General features: G+C 45.9%; 1 protein-coding gene across 1 annotated transcript in view; it reads left to right on the top strand.

The window, feature by feature from the left end:
- The window catches only part of DERL3 (derlin 3), a 40,026-nt gene extending 19,826 nt beyond the window's left edge, over positions 1-20,200 (top strand). The window contains exons 3-7 of the mRNA XM_040416377.1: positions 14,265-14,338; positions 16,288-16,381; positions 19,288-19,483; positions 19,600-19,690; positions 19,996-20,200. Of these exons, the coding sequence (XP_040272311.1) occupies positions 14,265-14,338; positions 16,288-16,381; positions 19,288-19,483; positions 19,600-19,690; positions 19,996-20,098 (558 nt within the window). The 3' untranslated portion in view covers positions 20,099-20,200. The remainder of the gene's footprint in view (positions 1-14,264; positions 14,339-16,287; positions 16,382-19,287; positions 19,484-19,599; positions 19,691-19,995) is intronic.
- Positions 20,201-20,818: the final 618 nt, after the last annotated feature.

Here is a 20,818-nt window from a genome sequence, read left to right as displayed (position 1 = left end):
AATCTAATGCTCCGTTACATTCACTGACCTGCGATCCCTGTGATAATAATTCATGAAGCAGCAGCCGGCTCACTGCGCACAGTGATTCTACTTCCGGCGACTGCTTCATTAATTATTATCACAGGGATCGCAGGTCAGTGAATGTAACGGAGCATTAGATTGCATAGAAAGGTTGAATATAAATGTAATTTTAACTCCCAAGACTTCTGTGCCCAGCCTTCTGTCTCCCAGGGAAGCACGGGAGGCTAAAGCATAGCGTCTGCACAGCCCGTCTCCCCTTTGTCATCAGGAGACGGATGGTTCTTAGCAACGCACATTTGAAGAGTGCTGCTAAGGGCCATTTCAGCCCCAGTTTTCTACCAAAAATAAACGTTTTGGCTAAATAAAGTCTATTGCAAAATTGTTACCTATCACTTGCCCTACACATTAGCAAAAAAAATAATAAATATGACAGTTATCCTTTAAGCATTGAATGAAAGGAGGGGGCGCGCGTCAATTAAAGAAGATTATTTTTATTTAATTCCCTGTCACCTATGCAGAGCAGGGGTTTGTATATTGCAAAATTGGTAAAATGTCACTTGACAATGTAACAGACGATTTTTAGAAATTTATGTCCCTGTCACCTATGCAGAGCAGGGGTTTAATCACGGCAAAAATTGTCAAATGTCACCCAAGAATGTAACAGACAAATTAGTGAAATGTTTTTACCTGTCTACTAGGTATAGCAGGGGTATATCAGAGCCAAAAAATTGTGAATTTCACCTGAGAATGTAACAGACAAATTAGTGAAATTTGTTTACCAGTCTACTAGGTATAGCAGGGGTATATCACAGCCCAAAATTTGTGAATTTTACCCGAAAATGTAACAAATTAGTGAATATTTTTAATTGTCTACTAAGTATAGCAGTGGTATATCACAGCCCAAAATTTGTGAATTTCACCTGAAAATGATCCCGAATAAAACAATGATCAATAGCGCTGTTGTATAACAACGGCTGGGTAAGGCCGGTATACATGTCTATTCTGCACAAGGTACGGACAAGTCCTGTGGTATCCATGCCTGGTTCATTTAAATGAACGTGAGCTTGTCCACATTGGCTGTGGACAGGCGGCTGCGCTTGTCTGTGATAACGCCCCCTGCCGTGCTAAACACACGTTCAGACAATACACTGGCTGCAGGGCAGGCCAGCACCTCCAAGGCGTAAAGGGAAAGCTCAGGCCATGTGCCCAATTTGGAGACCCAGAAGTTGAAGGGGGGCAGACCTGTCATTCAGTACGTGTAGGCGTGTGCACACATACTGCTCCACCATGTTGCTGAAATGCTGCCTCCTGCTAAGACGTTCCATATCAGCTGGTGGTGCTGGTTGTTGTGGCGTGCTGACAAAGCTTTTCCACATTTCGGCCATGCTAACTAACCCTGCCTTCTGAGGTGCTGGTGGTGCCCCAGCTGCGTTGGCGACCTCTTCCTTCGCCTTGTGCTTCCACTGTGCCCCTGCTGTCAGGTGGGAATGCCACCAGCAGTGCGTCTACCAGCGTGCGCTTGTACTCGCGCATCTTACGATCACGCTCCAGTGACGGAATTAAAGACGGTACTTTGTCCTTGTAAAAGGGATCCAGCAGCTTGGCCACCCAGTAATCAGCACAAGTTAGAATGTGGGCAACTTGGCGGTCATTGCGGAGACACTGCAGCATGTAATCGCTCATGTGTGCCAGCCTGCCCAGAGGCAACGAAAAGCTGTCCTCTGTGGGAGGTGTATCGTCTGTGTCCTCTGTATCCCCCCAGCCAAGCACCAGTGATGGCCATGAGCTGGTTTGGGTGCCACCCTGCTGTGAACACGGTTCCTCCTCCTCATCCTCCACTTCATCATCCTCCAGAACTGTGCCCTGGCTGGACTATTGTGTACCTGGCGTTTGTGGGTGCAGGAACCCACCCTCGGAGCCACTTGTGAATGACTGGCCGGAAACCCTATGAAATGATCCCTCTTCCTCCTCCTGTGCCACATCCTCTTCCATCATTGCCAGAAGCGTTTTTTCCAGGAGGCATAGAAGTGGGATAGTAACACTGAGAACGGCGTTATCGGCACTGGCCATGTTGGTGGAGTACTCGAAACAGCGCAACAAGGAACACAGGTCTCGCATGGAGGCCCAGTAATTGGTGGTGAAGTGGTGCTGTTCTGCAGAGCGACTCACCCGTGCGTGCTGCAGCTGAAACTCCACTATCGCCTTCTGCTGCTCGCACAGTCTGGCCAGCATGTGCAAGGTGGAGTTCCACCTTGTGGGCACGTCGCATATGAGGCGGTGAGCTGCAAGGCCGAAGTTACGCTGCAGCGCTGACAGGCAAGCAGCAGGGTGAGAACGCTGAAACCGCGCACAGACGGCCCACACTTTATGCAGCAGCTCTGACATATTGGGGTAATTTTTAAAGAACCTCTGCTCCACCAAATTCAGCACATGCGCCAGGCAAGGGATGTGCGTCAAACTGACTAGTCCCAGAGCTGCTACGAGATTTTGCCCATTATCGCACACCACCGGGCCAGGCTTGAGGCTCACTGGCACTAACCACTCATCGGTCTGTTGTTCAAGGCCCGTCCACAGCTCCTGCGCGGTGTGGGGTTTGTCCCCCAAACAGATAAGTTTTAAAACTGCCTGCTGTCGTTTACCCCTGGCTGTACTGAAGTTGGTGGTGAAGGTGTTACGCTGACCGGATGAGGAGCCAATAGAGGATGAGGAAGCAGAGTAGGAGGAGGAAGCAACAGGAGGCAAACTGAAGTGCCCTGCAATCCTCGGTGGTGGAAGGACATGCGCCAAACTGCTATCCGCCTCAGGCCCAGCCGCCACTGCATTTACCCAGTGTGCTGTTATGGAGATATAACATCCCTGACCGTTATCCGTAGTTAGGTGGACCTTGCCACAGATGGCGTTGCGCAGTGCACACCTGATTTTGTCCCCCACTTGGTTGTGCAGGGAAGGGATGGCACGCCATAAAGCTTTTAAAACTCTCCATCTCCACCAGACGGAATGACAGCATTTCAAAGGCCAGTAATTTTGAAATGCTTGCATTCAGGGCCAGGAATCGCGGGTGGGTAGGGGGGTACTTCCTCGTCCGCTCCAGGGTTTGGGAGATGGAGAGCTGAACGCTTCCGTGGGACATTGTGGAGATGCTTGGTGACCCAGTTGGTGGTGTTGCTGGCAGATCCTCTGTTTGCGGGGTGGCAGGTGGCACTGTCACTCCAGAGGTGGATGAAGAGGCCGAGACTGCAGCAGAAGAGGAAGCATGAGGAGCCAGAGACCTTTCTTGGTTTTTGAGGTGTCTACACCACTGCAGCTCGTGCTTTGCACTTAGATGCCTGGTCATGCAGGTTGTGCTCAGGTTGAGAACGTTTATGCCTCGCTTCAGGCTCTGATTGCACAGCGTGCAAACCACTCGTGTCTTATCGTCAGCATATTGTCTGAAGAACTGCTACGCTAGGGAACTCCTTGGAGCTGGATTTGGTGTGCTCGGTCCCTTGCTGCGGTGGGCAGTAGCAGGCGCACTGTCTAGGGGACGGCCGCTCCGCTTTTGCACCCTGTTCCCTCTTCTGCTGTGCTGGTGGCTCTGATCGACCACCGCCTCTTCCTCCGAACTACACAGGTCACTCGCATGACCTTGATTCCATGTGGGGTCGAGGACCTCATTGTCCTCCACATCATCTTCCACCCAGTCTTCACCCCTGCCCTCCTTGTCGGTCTGCACACTTTCGAAAGCCATAGCAGTTGGCACCTGTGTTTCGTCATCATCCGAGACATGCTGCGGTGGTCCTCCCATGTACTCATCTTGAAACATAAGTGGTTGGGCATCAGTGCACTCAATCTCTTCCACTTCTGGGGCACGGCTAGGTGGATGGCCCTGGGAAACCCTGCTAGCAGAGTTATCAAAAAGCAGAAGAGACTGCTGCATGACTTGGGGCTCAGACTGCTTGGCTGATTTGCAAGGGGGTGAGGTAAAAGACTGATGGCCATGGGCTGCAGGTGCCAACTCTGATCTTTCAGAAGGAGACTGGGTGGGAGACAATGTAAAGGAACTGGAGGCACTGTCAGCAAGCCTGTACTTGTTCTGGCCTCACCATTCGTAGAGCCGCATTAGGCCCGACCAAATAACGCTGAAGGTTCTGTCGCCTACTCCCACCTGAGGAAGGTGTTTCACTTGTGCGTGTAGCTGGCACAGATCGACCATTTCCTCTCCCTGCAACAGGAGCTCCACCAGCAGCAACACGACCCTTATTTGACGCTCTCCTCATATTTCTCAAATTTAGGATCTTGCCCAAAGTGGGTGTTTTTTTAATAACAGATTAGAACAGCAGTATCTAACGCGTGTATTTCACACTGACAGATGCAGCAAAGGCTGCAAATTTAGTTTTTTGCCCAAAATGGGTGTTTTTTTAATATAACAGAATAGAACACCAGTATCTAATGCGTGTATCTCACAATGACAGATGCAGCAAAGGCTGCAAATTTCGTTTTTTGTCCAAAATTGGTGTTTTTTTAAACCCAGAAAATTATTGAAGTATTTAAAGCTTGTCTTTCACACTGACAAATGCTGCAAAGGCACCAGATGTAGGGTATTGCCAAAAATGGGTGTTATTTTAAAACCAGAAAATTATTGAAAGTATTTCAAGCTTGTCTTACACACTGACAAATGCTGCAAAGGCACCAGATGTAGGATATTGCCAAAAATGTGTGTTTTTGTAAACCCAGATTATTATTGCAGTATTTCTAGCTTGTATGTCACACTAACAAATGCAGCATAGGCTGCAAAATTAAGTATTTTGCCCAAAGTGGGTGTTTTTTTAAATAACAGAATAGAACACCAGTATCTAACACGTGTATCTCACACTGACAGATGCAGCAAAGGCTGCAAATTAAGTTTTTTGCCCAAAATGGGTGTTTTTTTAAACCCAGAAAATTATTGAAGTATTTCAAGCTTATCTTTCACACTGACAAATGCTGCAAAGGCACCAGATGAAGGATATTGCCAAAACCCAGATTATTATTGCAGTATTTCAAGCTTGTATTTCACAAAAAAAAAAATGCAGCATAGGCCCCAGATGTAGGGTATTGCCAAAAATGGGTGTTTTTTAAACCCAGAAAATTATTGCAGTATTTCAAGATCGGATTTCACACTGACAAATGCTGCAAAGGCCCCAGATGTATGGTCTTGCAAAAAATGGGTGATTTTTTAAACCCAGAAAATTATTGAAGTATTGCAAGCTTCTATTTAGGGGTGGGCGATATGGCCTAAAATCTATATTGCGATATAATTTTAAGCATGTGCGATATGCGATATATATTGCGATATATTGTTTTCTATATTTGGGGGGACGTGTTTAAACTTTTTTTTACTTTTTATTTAATAACTATTAGTCTCCTTAAAGGGGTTGTCCCACTTTGCTTTTTCATTCTTACGAACAGTAAATGTCCTGATAACTTCCTGGTTTGGCTCAGGCAGTTGAGTGAAGGCTGGCCACGCCTCCTCATGACTCACCCTGAGAGTTCAGTCCTTGCATGCTCGTTCATGTGGATGAGTCATCCTTCTGGAGCCTGCAGAGTATGTAAAGCCCATCCCCCTGCTGGGGAATCACTCAGTGACCACTGACCAATGATAGTGAACTAATGTAGTAACTTGTGGCTGTCCTGCATTCTAATACACTGTTACACATAAAACCTGTGTTACAAACCCATTCTGTGCAGCAAAAACAATAAATCACTACAGCCCAAATGCATGTTAGCTAGTAGCCATATGATCTGTGCTAGATATAGATAGATATATTCACTGACTTATTACCCAGCTTTCCCGGTGTCTGATATTATCGCTGACTTATTACCCAGCTTTCCCGGTGTCTGATATTATCGCTGACTTATTACCCAGCTTTCCCGGTATCAGATATTATCACTGACTTATTACCCAGCTTTCCCGGTGAACAATATTATTACAGACTTGTTACCCAGCTTTCCCGGTGTACAATAATATTGTACACCGGGAAAGCTGGGTAATAAGTCAGTGATAATATCTGACACCGGGAAAGCTGGGTAATAAGTCAGTGATAATATCTGACACCGGGAAAGCTGGGTAATAAGTCAGTGATAATATCTGATACCGGGAAAGCTGGGTAATAAGTCAGCGATAATATCTGACACCGGGAAAGCTGGGTAATAAGTCTGTAATAATATTGTTCACCGGGAAAGCTGGGTAATAAGTATCTGATAATATCTGATACCGGGAAAGCTGGGTAATAAGTCTTATAGACTTATTACCCAGCTTTCCCGGTGTCTGATATTATCACTGACCTATTACCCAGCTTATGGGGGGGGCATCTGTGGATGGCACTTATGGGGGGGGGGCATCTGTGGATGGCACTTATGGGGTGGGTGGGATCTGTGGATGGCACTTATGGGGTGGGGGGATCTGTGGATGGCACTTATGGGGTGGGGGGATCTGTGGATGGCACTTATGGGGTGGGGGGATCTGTGGATGGCACTTATGGGGTGGGGGGCATCTGTGGATTGCCGCCTGGACTCCTTCTGGGCACCAGAGAGCACGGCGTCCTCTGTTGCTATGACGCCGTGCGCTCCCTCCTGCCGCTGGAATACAGTGATACTCTCTTATAGATCATAGCAGTATATCACTGTATTCCGGCTGCAGTAATGTCTCTATATAACGCCCACAGTAATGACCCCCAACTGCCCCCGGTAATGTTCATGCCCCCAGTAATGTCCCTATAGTGCCCATAGTAACTTTCCAAACTGCCCCCAGTAATGTCCCTACACTGCACCCACAGGCTGTCATCAGAAGATTACTAGCACTGGCGGCGGGCCAAGTCACTTACATGAAGCCCGCCCCGCCGGTCACCAGCAGCCTCTTGCTGAAGCTCCCAGGCGGCTCGCCGACAGCACTCATGGTTATGAGGTAAGAACTACCACAGGACCGGAGTAGAAGGACATGGCCGCCAGCTGATTGGACGCTCAGCATGACGTCACAGCCCGTCCCGTTGCCTCTGCAGATGCGGCGGCTGGAGCTGCGAATGTCGCATGGCAAGGTATAGGAGAAGATGCTGGGGCTCCTGCTGACTTTGTTGCGAGGTTCGGGGCAGTGGTAGTTTGATTCGGGACCCTGGCCCCGGATAAAAAGCATATAGATCATAGCAGTATATCACTGTATTCCGGCGGCAGGAGGGAGCGCACGGCGTCCTCGGTTGCTATGACGCCGTGCGCTCCCTCCTGCTGCCGGAATACAGTGATACTCTCTTATAGATCATAGCAGTATATCACTGTATTCCGGCGGCAGGAGGGAGCGCACGGCGTCCTCGGTTGCTATGACGCTGTGCGCTCCCTCCTGCTGCCAGAAAACAGTAATACATTGCTATGATTGGGCGCCCGCGCAAAACTATGGGACGTGCGCGCTCACAGTGTGAGGGAGAGGCCGGCTGTAGGATCGCAATAGTTACCAGTGCGCAGGTGCGGCATGGATGCGGCCGGCGAGATGTGGCCGTATCCATGGGATACCAGCACAAACAAAGGAGAGAGAAAGGAGCGTTTTTAGGCTGAATGCTAAGTTTTTTTTAATTACATGTATTGGAAGAAATGTTCAGTGGGGGGCAATGATTTAATGTAACCGTATTTAATGAAGTGGGACAACCCCTTTAAGGGCTAGAACCCTTGTCATATTCACCCTAACAGAGCTCTATTAGGGTGAATAGGACTTTACACTCTCCCTGCTGCCCTGTGCTTTGTGCACACAACAGCAGGGAGCTGATCCCCCTCCCCTAAATGGTGCCATCCACAGATCCCCCCCCCCCCCCATCTAAACGGTGCCATCCCCAGATCCCCCTAAACGGTGCCATCCACAGATCCCCCCCCTCACCTAAACGGTGCCATCCCCAGATCCCCCTAAACGGTGCCATCCCCAGATCCCCCCCCTCCCCTAAACGGTGCCATCCCCAGATCCCCCCCCCTCCCCTAAACGGTGCCATCCACAGATCATCCCCCCCTCCCCTAAACGGTGCCATCCACAGATCATCCCCCTCCTCCCCTAAACGGTGCCATCCACAGATCACCCCCCCCCCCCTTCCCCTAAACGGTGCCATCCACAGATCATCCCCCCCTTCCCCTAAATGGTGCCATCCACAGATCATCCCCCCCCTCCCCTAAACGGTGCCATCCACAGATCATCCCCCCCCTCCCCTAAACGGTGCCATCCACAGATCATCCCCCCCCCTCCCCTAAACCGGTGCCATCCACAGATCATCCCCCCTTCCCCTAACCGGTGCCATCCACAGATCATCCCCCCTTCCCCTAACCGGTGCCATCCACAGATCATCCCCCCCCCCCCCTTCCCCTAAACGGTGCCATCCACAGATCATCCCCCCCCTAAACGGTGCCATCCACAGATTCCCCCCCCCCCCCAAACGGTGCCATCCACAGATTCCCCCCCCCCTAAACGGTGCCATCCACAGATCCCCCCCCCCCCCCCCCCCCGACGCTCACAGGAATACATTTAAAAACTAATCAGTAACTTTAACTTTATTAATTGGTGATCTCTTTACTGTATACCTTACTAGGTCTTAGCTCCGGTAACAGCAGGCAGTGCGGGGGGCGGCGCTCACCCACTGACGTCACGCGCCTGCGTCGCCTAGTGGGAGGAGTAGGCGCGTGACGTCAGTGAGTGAGCGCCGCCCCCCGCACTGCCTGCTGTTACCGGAGCGAAGACCTAGTAAGGTATACAGTAAAGAGATCACCAATTAATAAAGTTAAAGTTACTGATTAGTTTTTAAAATGTTCTACTGTCAGCGGCGTGGCCCTGTATGTTCTAACCCCCAGGCAAGCGTCCCTGTCACCATGGGAACGCCTGGGGGTTAGAATATACCATCGGATTTGAGTTTTCACGCGCTCACTGAGATCGTGAAAACTCAATGATTTACTGTCAGTCCCTCCCCTCCTCCTCTTTTGTCATTGGTGGTCAGCGGCAGCCGCGCACAGTGGGGAGGGAGGGACTCTCTCCTTCTCCACTGTGCCGGCTCAGGATCATATCGCGGTCCGGCGATATAGGCGATATGCTCAAAATCCATATCGTGGCACAAATTTATATCGCATATTGCCTATATCGTCTATATCGTCTTTATCGCCCACCCCTACTTCTATTTCACATTGACAAGTATTTCAAGCTTGGATTTGAATGTCACAAAAGCACATATGCTATGCTAGTGCACTGAGCTTGCATAAAATGGCCGCCGCCGCCCACCTAACTAACAGATGGATAAAAGTTATTTTTCTGTGTCACTGGGCTCAGGGCAGGGTAAAAAGATTGTGCACTGCACCCACACAACTAAATCTATGTAGATCACTGAGTTAACAAGCACTTCTGATTAAAGATTCTTTCCTATTCTCTCCCTCACAGCAGCAGCATCCTATCCCTACACTAGTAACAGCAGAGTGACGTGCAGCGCTACGTGACTCCAGCTTATATAGAGCCTGGGTCACATGCTGCACTGGCCAATCACAGCCATGCCATTAGTAGGCATGGCTGTGAAATCTTCTAAGGGCACAGAGTTAAACGCTTGTTGATTGGCTGCTCCACAGCCTTTCAAAAAGAGCCATAAAATAGCCGAACACCGAACCCGAACTTTTACTGAAAAGTTTGGGGTCCAAAAATCCAAAAGTTCGGTACGAACCCGAATTTTACAGTTCGGGTTCGCTCAACCCAACTTGTATTCTCTCTTTGGTGTTCTTTGAATCCCTGTCTCATGCATTAACCCTCAGGCTGTGCAGTAGTGTTTTACCCAATGTGATCTTTTATTTAGAAGGTATGCCATAGATATCTGAGAGGTGCAAGTCCTTTCTCCTGGACTCCCTTATATTGGGAGAAAGAGGTCCTCAGGTCCTATGCTCTGCATTTCAGAGAGGTGACCATGCATGCATACTGTTTCTCCTTTGTAGTTTATAGGAGCTGTAAAACACTTAAAAGTAAAACACTGCGGCCTTCTCCATTCTCACCAAGCACAGCACCGTCCATTCTACACCCTATTCCACATTATTATGCTATTTTTCTCATTTACCTAAATTCTCATGTTATCAACTATTAAGAGTACAATTCAAATTTTATTGAACAAACCTAATGATAACAGTATTTTTTTTAAACATAAAAAACTTACAATGCACTGTTCCAAATTATTACGCACAGTAAGTTTCAAAACACTTTATTTTAAAACATTTTAACAGGTCACGTTACATTATAACATAGGACCCCTTATTTGATAGCAGCTTCACAAGTCTTGCAACCATTGAACTTGTGAGTTTTTGGACAGTTTCTGCTTGAATTTGTTTGCAAGATGTCAGAATAGCCTCCCAGAGCTGCTGTTTGGATGTAAAATGCCTCCTATCCTCATAGATCTTTTGCTTGAGGATGCTTCAAAGGTTTTCAATAGGATTAAGGTCAGGGGAGGATGGAGGCCACACCATGACTTTCTCTCCGTTTATCCCCATAGCAGCCATTGATGCAGAGGTATTCTTTGCAGCATGAGATGGTGCATTGTCATGCATGGAGATGATTTTATTACGGAAAGCATAGTTCTTCCTTCTGTACCAGGGAAGATAGTGGTCAGTCAGAAACTCCACATACTTTGCTGAGGTCATCTTTACACCTTCGGGGACCCTAAAGGGGCCGACCAGCTCTCTTCTCATGATTCCGGCCCAAAACATGACTCCACCACCGCCTTGCTGACGTTGCAGCCTTGTTGGAACAGGGTGGCCGTTCACTAACCATCCACTACTCCATCCATCTGGACCATCCAGGGTTGCACGGCACTCATCAATGAAAAGGACAGTTTTTTTTAACAAATCTCTTTTTATTAAGAGTTTTTCAGTAGACTATATTGAAATATTACAGGGTGAATAAGCGGCAATAACATGAGCATTCAATAACTCAGAAGTTTTAGACCTTCTTTGCGAAAAGGGGGGGGGGTGGTAAGGGAGAAGGTAGAAATTAAGGAGGGAAGGGGGAGACAGTAAGGGGTATGGGAAGATGATGAGGGGAGCAACAGGTCACTGCAAAATGTAGAGATTAAACATTTAGAACATTCAACTTAGGTAAACTTGTGGCATTAAAATGGATTTCCCAGGGATACCAGGATAAATAGAAAAAAGAGGGAGCAGCAAACAGTTTCTGGCATGGAAGCCTTTTTGCATTTGATCCCCTTATGTCCGGAGCCATAGAACTGAAATAAGCTGACGTTCGGGTGTGTTATCTGGCGTGCGTGTTTGCGTTTATGATGCTTTTTGCTTGCAGAACATTTTCCAAGGTATTTAGAATGTCACCTATCTGCCCAGTTCGCCAATTCCTCCATCAGGCATATCTGGTCAACCCTAGACAACCACTGCTCCAAGGTGGGAGGTTCTGCTTGGAACCAGTGCATTGGAATCAGTAGCCTTGCTACCTGAACCAATATTGTTGGTAGGTCTGATATCGACGGTTTCCAGGTGGGGGAGGGTAGCCACAACAGGACTGATGACCGTGCGAGCTGGATTCTAGACTTACAAATCTTATTAATTGTTTGTTCTATTTGGTCCCAGAAGAGGCGGATGTTGGGACAAGACCACATTATGTGTCGCAGGGTCCCTTCGTGTTGTTTGCGTCTCCAACATAGGTTAGAGCTCCTCAGTCCCATCCTATTAAGTTTACTGGGGTCGTTATACCAACGCGTCATGGTTTTAAAGGAATGCTCTTGGACTTTTACACACCTAGAAAAGCCATGCGATTTCTTGTGGACGTTTGCTATGTCAGGTGCTGAAAGAGTGATTGTTAAATCCCTCTCCCAAGCTCTAATATAGTCAGGAGTACTTTGTTCTGATGGAGAATTTAAAGCCTTATAGAGAATGGAGATAAGATGCTTGCTTCGGGGGTAGCTGGGCCCAGTGCCAATCTTTCAAACCATGTAGGATCTTGGGCTGGGGTAAATTTAGCGATAAGTGCTTTGCAGAAGTGTTCAAGTTCAGCTTTAGCCAGGAAGTTGCCTGTCCCTATGACTTGGTAGCATGCTGAAATGGGCGAGTCTAGGGATCCCTTTGTTGTCAGGATCGAATGGATAATCACATTTTTAAGAAGTTTCCGAAAGGGAGGTGCCGTGGATGTGGCTCTTGTTCAGTATATAGGGGATATAATCTGCCGAAGTGAACAGGACTGTTTGAAAATTAGTCTTCGTGTATTTTTCTGCCCAATGCAGCCGTTTCTGCTTGTGAGCATTGGTTAGTGGTGGCCGAATAGAAGGTTTATGCACAGTTGCAAGACTCTAGAGGACTCTACACCTTGATGTCCGTGGGACTCCAGCAGCTTCAAATATCTGTTTGCTGCTATGTAATGGTATTTTAGCAACTGCTCTCTTGATCCGATGCATGGATCTGGCAGAAATCTTCCTCAATGTGCCTTTATATGCACAAACCTGTCTGTGCTCTGAATCAGCCACAAATCTCTTAATAGCGCGATGATCACACTTAAGTTTTCGTGAAATATCTAATGTTTTCATACCTTAGTGATCCTAGGCATTCTATGCTGGTGTGGAGGAGGTGGGGGCTGTAGTAGGAAGAAAGAAGAGCTGCTGAGTGGCGGAGATACAGCAGATGATAATCTTCCTTCAGACTCTGCTTGTAGTTTCTCTTTGCACAGGAAGGAGAGAAAATTACTTTCTGGGGTACACAAACTAATTTTTTATTTTTATTTGCTAGTTTATTAGAGCTAGGCATGTATACCTGAGTTAGTCTGTCAGTGATTGTCAAAAGATCTGTAATTATCTTATAAGAACAGCTTTCATTAATGACCCCTGTCACTTTCCACTGGTCCCTTAAAAGATTGTTGCTATGGCTTGTCTGCCGGTCCTTTAGTATAAACAGAAGACAGAGGGACGAAGCGTGTCTCAGTAGTCCAATCTGATTGGCTGCTGGAAAAAGGAAGTGTGTATGTCAAGTTCGGGAAGGCAGCTTTGGCCTCAGAACTGGCAGAGGATTCAAAACAACCGTAACTAAGAGAAATACTCAAGGAAACCAGTGTTATGTGAAGAAACTAAAGATTGCTTTATGTATAATGCTGCAGCAGCAGTAACATATGCCAACATAGATTTTTTTATATGGAAACATGACAGTTACACTACAAGTAGAAGGACAGAATGGTTAGTCCTGTCTAAGCCACATGATGCAGTAACTGAAAATAAATGTGAATTTGTATAAAGTAAGCATCTAAAGATGTAACTATTAGTAAAAGAGTTCTAATATCTATTTGAAATGCAAGTCGAAAAAAAAAAAAAAGGGAGTCGTTTTTTTTATATTAGATTTTTATTGTAAATTTTTTACTTCATATAACAATATATAACATCTTTAGAATACAGTCATATATCAGTATCAGGGAGTATTTCTTTAAAGGGCTTCTGTCACCCCCAAAACACATTTATCATTTTTGGGCTTGTTAAAATCCTTTTTGAACGACTATTCCCTATATAGGACTCTTACCTTGGTTTGTGGCTTCGTTTCATAAAAAAATCGATCTTTTGAAATATGCAAATCACTTCACTGCCAGCAAGTAGGGCGTCTACTTGCTGGTAGCCGCCACATCCTCCTTTTAAAAAACCGCCCCCTCCTCCAGTTGATTGACAGGGCCGGCGAGCGCTCTCCTCCTCCGGCTGGCCCTGTCAGCATTTCAAATCCCGCGCCTGTCTTCATTCGGCGCAGGCGCTCTGAGAGGAGAACGCTCGCCTCCTCAGCACTCCCTCAGTGCGCCTGCGCTGATGACGTTACCAAAAGAGAAGACGTCATCGGCGCAGGCGCACTGAGGGAGTGCTGAGGAGGCGAGCGTCCTTCTCTGAGCGCCTGCGCCGAATGAAGACAGGCGCGGGATTTGAAATGCTGACAGGGCCAGCCGGAGGAGGAGAGCGCTCGCTGGCCCTGTCAATCAACAGGAGGAGGGGGCGGTTTTTTAAAAGGAGGATGCGGCGGCTACCAGCAAGTAGACGCCCTACTTGCTGGTAGTGAAGTGATTTGCATATTTTAATATTTTAAATAGTGCCCGAGCCATCATCATTTGTAGTAAATTTGCTCTATTGGCTTGCAAGAGATTTGTTTTTCCCCAGCACTATTATTATTATTCCTTATTTAGTATTTATTCATTTTTACAAATATACTCGGTGCATATCCAAAGAGAAAACTATGATCAATAAGTTCATTAATATTTTGATGTTTTCTTTTCACAGATTTGGAGATTAGTAACCAATTTTCTGTACTTTGGAGAGCTGAGTTTCAGTTTTCTTTTCAATATGGTTTTTACGTATCCTCACCTATAAGTAAGGACCTGACCTCTAAATAATGACAAGTTTAATAAAAAGAATATACGGTATGTCACTGGCCTTATTAATGTGACAAGATAAGGCTACTTTCACACTCACATTTTGGCTTTCCGTTTGTGAGATCTGTTCAGGGCTTTCACAAGCGGTCCAAAACGGATCAGTTTTGCCCTAATGCATTCTGAATGGAAAAGGATCCGCTCAGAATGCATCAGTTTACCTCCGATCAGGCTCCATTCCGCTCTGGAGGCGGACACCAAAACGCTGCTTGCAGTGTTTTGCTGTCCGCTTGATGAAGCGGAGGCAAATGGATCCATCCTGGCACACAATGCAAGTCAACGGAGACGGATCCATTTTCTCTGACACAATAGAAAACAGATCCGTCTCCCATTGAATTTCAATGGAGTTCATGACGGATCAGTCTTGGCTATGTTACAGATCATACAAACAGATCCGACAGATGCATGCCGTTGTATTATTGTAACGGATCCATCGAAGACAGATGCATGCGGTTGTATTAGGCTACTTTCACACTAGCGTTCGGAGCGGATCCGTCTGATGTTTTATCAGACGGATCCGCTCCTATAATGCAGACGTTTGCATCCGTTCAGAACGGATCTGTCTGCATTATAACTTAGAAAATTTTCTAAGTCTGAAAGTAGCCTGAGCGGATCCGTTCAGACTTTACATTGAAAGTCAACGGGGAACGGATCCGCTTGAAGATTGAGCCATATGGTGTCATCTTCAAGCGGATCCGTCCCCATTGACTTCCATTATAAGTCTGGACGGATCCGCTCGCCTCCGCACGGCCAGGCGGACACCCGAACGCTGCAAGCAGCGTTCAGGTGTCCGCTCACTGAGCGGAGCGGAGGCTGAGCGCTGGCAGGCGGATGCATTCTCAGTGGATCCGCCTCCATTGAGAATGCATCAGGGCCGTCCAGCTGCGTTCAGGACCGCTCGTGAGCCCCTTCAAATGGAGCTCACGAGCGGACACCTGAACGCTAGTGTGAAAGTAGCCTTATAGTAACGGATCGGTTTTTGCAGATCCATGACGGATCTGCCCAAAATGTGAGTGTGAAAGTAGCCTACAATGCATGATCTTAAATCGGACCAGTCACCTCTTCTGTTATGCCCATTTTAGTAAATAAGTATTCCATGTGTTAGTTCTGGAGGATTTATTCTCATGACTGTGTTGGGCATTCCTCTCTTGTTCCTGCTAGAACAGGCATGCTCAACCTGGGGACCTTCAGCTGTTGCAAAACTACATCTCCCATCGTTCCCGGACGGCCTACAGAAGGGCATGGTGGGAGTTGTAGTTTTACAACAGCTGGAGGTCCGCCGGTTGAGCATCCCTGTGCTAGAAGTTCACAAATAAAGGCCCATCATTGTGGTACCAGTTGGTGGTGTGTCCCTACAGTCTGACACTATCCAATCTGTGCTGCCAGTGGCAGACTGTGCAGGGACACACCCCCAACTGGTAACAACCAGTTGTGAATTTATTCTAAAAATTCTAGCAGAGGTACTGGAGAAAGGGAACAACATATAAAAGTTATAATTTGTTGCCGGAGATCTAAAAATTCTCTCTCTCTCTCACCTTTTTGTAGTGCGACTGATTGATTTTAACTGTTGAACTACAACTGCAGTCCAAACGAATGCATTCAGTTGAATACAATCTTGTGGACTGCTGCTGTCACTCAATAGTTAAAATCAATCAGGCTAGCTACAAAAAGTCAGTGAAGTCAGTGTAGCCCAGGTTTAATGGTACCTGCTGAAGCAAAAGTGTGACGTGAATATACACATGGACAGAAGGCTATGACAAGGTGAGGAGTGTATTTTATTTTCAGCCCATGCCCTGCCACCCCAATCAGACAACTCCTTTCATTTGGTTCTGTCATCTTGTTAGTTTCCTTTACAGATATTTTGTTCTATCCAGGTATAGATATTCTAAAATGTTAGAAGAAACGTCCTTTAGGGGGCGCACAGCGGATTTTGTATTCATGTTTCTCTTTGGAGGACTCATCATTACCGTATCCTTTTATGCGAAAAAAGCGCAGATTGCTTGACTGCTGAAGGTCAGGTTTTGTGCCGTAATATGGATGTTAGAATGCATGTGTTAAGACCGTGTGATAGCAGTCTTAGGCCTCATGCACACAGCACCAAGCTTGTATGGTGGTGCACACATTCATCAAGTGAGGGTGGGCTCGCACTTGCGTTAGGACATTCCGTTATAGGTTCCGAATAGAATGGAATGCAAAACTGAAGCCTTTGAGAGGCGTTTCGTTTTGAACCGTCATTAATAGAAGTCTATGGGCAAGCATAATGGATCCGTCTGGTTTCTGTTATGCAGGACGGAAAACAAAGCCCTGTCGACAGAACTTTGTTTTCTGTCCTGCAGAACGGAAACCAGACGGATCAGTTATGCTTGCCCATAGACTTCTATTATGACGGATCAAAACAGAATGCCTCTTAAAGGCTTCCATTTTGATTTCCATCTTAAGGATTCCGTTATAACGGAAAACTATAATGGAATGCATAACGCTGATGTAAACCCAGCCTTAAATGAAATACCTATAGTCACCTAGTGTTCAATAAAAATGCCACTATCCTGCCAATTCCTGCACTGCCATGCCTGTATAGTTCCTACATGTATCAGTCAGATTACCTACATCATGGATTTATTTGTGCAGGCTCTTACCTCAGGTTTTTTTTTTTTTTTGCCTTTCTGCAAAAATCATAGACTAAGGGCTTATTCAGTAAAAAAAGTAGTAAATGAGGCGCACAGGAACACACAAAGACCAAGCAGAGGTGCACTCAGTAAAGTGGACTCACCCAGTCCACTAAAAATAACGTGCAACTTGTGATAAATGAACTGGGCACTCTCAGGATACAGGGATCACACAGATATTTATTAATATATAAGGCAAAAAACGACAATAAAAGAGAGAATATGGCCCTCCTGTAGGAAAGCTATGTATAAAACAACACTTGCTCACTATAACCGGCACTCTGACTCTAGATGGATATTATAAACTACACATGGCATATTCTAACATTAAAACGACAATAAAAAGGTACATCATAGATTATTCACACAATAAAAGAATCGCACAATTAAAACGCATATATATCGCAAATGCTGAATTTTTACTGGGAAAACTACAATTGCGAGTTGTTCCCCAACTCACTGGCAAAGTTGTGAAGCTCCAAGGTAACAGTTAGAGGCACCGTGACGTGATAGTCCCACAACAAAACAGGTATAGCGGCGTCCCGCTCTATATTCAACCAGTAGCGTCCCACTGGGCTAATAGCATTTGAGTCTTGTTAAATCTCTTGTCAGCAAATATTTGATGAAAAAGATAGTCTTACCGGAAAGATTCTCCTCACCACTTCGCTGCACACCGTCGCTCTGCTGGGTCGTGTTTTTAATTACCTCCAGGCTTTTTTGAGCGGTCAGGTTGTTAAAATCCCACGTAGGTAAAAGTTTGGCATGTGCAGCCCGGTCTCTGCTGTAGGCTGTCACGAATTCTTTATACTTGAACCTTATCGTGGTGTTTAGCAGTATGGTGCGAGGTTCCGGCACTATCTATTGGTCCTCACTCCTTAAGGCTGTCCATACTGCTAAACACCACGATAAGGTTCAAGTATAAAGAATTCGTGACAGCCTACAGCAGAGACCGGGCTGCACATGCCAAACTTTTACCTACGTGGGATTTTAACAACCTGACCGCTCAAAAAAGCCTGGAGGTAATTAAAAACACGACCCAGCAGAGCGACGGTGTGCAGCGAAGTGGTGAGGAGAATCTTTCCGGTAAGACTATCTTTTTCATCAAATATTTGCTGACAAGAGATTTAACAAGACTCAAATGCTATTAGCCCAGTGGGACGCTACTGGTTGAATATAGAGCGGGACGCCGCTATACCTGTTTTGTTGTGGGACTATCACGTCACGGTGCCTCTAACTGTTACCTTGGAGCTTCACAACTTTGCCAGTGAGTTGGGGAACAACTCGCAATTGTAGTTTTCCCAGTAAAAATTCAGCATTTGCGATATATATGCGTTTTAATTGTGCGATTCTTTTATTGTGTGAATAATCTATGATGTACCTTTTTATTGTCGTTTTAATGTTAGAATATGCCATGTGTAGTTTATAATATCCATCTAGAGTCAGAGTGCCGGTTATAGTGAGCAAGTGTTGTTTTATACATAGCTTTCCTACAGGAGGGCCATATTCTCTCTTTTATTGTCGTTTTTTGCCTTATATATTAATAAATATCTGTGTGATCCCTGTATCCTGAGAGTGCCCAGTTCATTTATCATAAGGGCTTATTCAGACGGATCCGTTTTTTTTGCTGATCCATAGACTTCAATAGGGCCATGTCCTGATTTTCACTGACAAGTATAGGACATGTTCATGTTTCATTTGTTTTGCCGAGCAATGGAAGAAAAGGGCCCTATAGAAGTGAATGGGACAGCATCTAATCCGCAAAAAAAATACGGATCCGCATTTCTGCGGACAGCATACAGCCGTCTGAATGAGCCCTAAGACTGATCAAAATTGTTGAACCTAGACATTTTCTGTTGGTACCAACACTGTATAAAAGTGAATGTGTATCCGGACAATAGGCCAGTGACTTCATTAACAGGATATAATTATTATACAGTGGCTGTGCGAGATAACAAGCACAGCTGCTATACAATGTACGGCCTGTGCTTGGTAAGCAGCGAGAAGGCCACAGCACTCACAGGAGCGCCAATGCCTTCTGAAACAGCTGATCGGCAGGGGTCCCGGATGTCAGAACCCCACCCATCAGATACTGATTACCTATCCTGAAGATAGATCATCATTATCAAAATCTCAGAAAACCCCTTTAATAATCTAATCATGTATACCTAAATATTTCACTATCCCCCTTTTCTCCTAAACAAGAGACAGACATTTGGTCTTTTTGTCAATCTCTTGTTCCTGGGTCCGGCTTTTACTCTGATGTTGATGTACGTTTGGTGCCGCAGAAATCCTTTGGTCCGAATCAACATCCTTGGACTTGTGACAGTTCAGGCCCCTTACCTGCCCTGGGTGTTTATATGCATCTCCGTACTAGTGGGCGATTCCATCCTTGTGGATGCACTAGGTAAGATCTATTTCTTCTAGGTGTACTGTGAAGTCATTATAACCTTATGTTACACATGTTCACAGTTGGCTCTCTTTTCACACCACGTCATTTGAATGGTTTTTTCCCTATTTCAGGCATCGCAGCTGGGCACATTTACTTCTTTCTTGAGGATGTTTTCCCAAACCAACCAGGGGGAAAGAAGCTGTTAGTTACGCCATTAATTCTGTGAGTATGATAAACCCGGATGACGTGTCCTAACTTCAGCCATGTGTTGATATAGTATGCTGGCAGGAGTTCAGCTAATAGGCAGTGGTTGCGTTAAGACACTATTTGCAGAGACTTTAAATCAGAACATCTTGTACTGGATAATGCACTGTATTAAAACAAAATATGGCATGGAGACAAGGACGTGTTCAAGGAGTGCACTCTGAAAAACCAAGCATACCTATTACCTTCTGAAGTATGAATACAACCAAGAACTTTATTCATTGTGCTATGATGAGCAGCCTTGTCTTTAATGTCTTCTGCAGGAAACAACTATTTGATGATCCTCCCTCAGACCCCAACTACAACCCTTTACCAGAAGATATAAGAAACCAATGGGACACTGATCAACAGCCTCAAGATGACTAAAGCAAGGGTACGGCCACACGGTCAGGTTTCTCCATGCAGTTTTGGAAGCCAAAATCAAAACTGGGTCATAAAAGGAGAGAACGTATACGACTATTTTTTTTATTCACTCCTGATTTTGGTTTCCAAAACTGCATCAGGAAACCTGCCCATGTGGCCATACCCTAACTGTATTAAAGGGAACCTATCATCTTTATGCTGACCTCACTGGGGGCAGCATAAAATAGTGACAGAAATGCTGATTTCAGCCGGGTGTCACTTGTGAGCTAAAAGTAAGTGGTTGTTGAGAACCAGCATCATAATCATTGCAGCCCAGGCCTTGAAAAGAGTCAAATCTACCTGAGAAGAGTCATGGTTATTCCTAATCTCCTGCTCTCTCACCCATCTGCTGATGATTGGCAGTTCTCTCCTAGAGAGAAAACTAGGTAGAAGTCTGTCAATCATCAGCAGGTGGGCGGGAGAGCAGGAATTCATAAATAACCAGGACTCTTCTCAGGTGGCCGTGACTCTTTTCCAGTCTGCAATGATTGTGATGTTTGTTCTCGGCAACCACTTACTTTTAACTTAAAAATGAGACCGCCGAAATCATCTCACCTGTCACTACTTTATTCTGCCGTTAGTATGGGCAGCACAAAGGTGATGACAGGTTCCCTTTAAACCCAAATTTCCTGGACGTCTTAAATAAATACGTTTTCTAATCTTTAGACTTGTGCATCAATTTAA

This window comes from Bufo bufo, chromosome 2 (assembly GCF_905171765.1).
Source record: "Bufo bufo chromosome 2, aBufBuf1.1, whole genome shotgun sequence".
In the NCBI taxonomy this organism is placed as follows: Eukaryota; Metazoa; Chordata; class Amphibia; order Anura; family Bufonidae; genus Bufo; species Bufo bufo.
The sequence above is the reverse complement of the archived record's forward strand: the minus strand, read 5'-3'. Positions and strand labels throughout refer to the sequence as shown.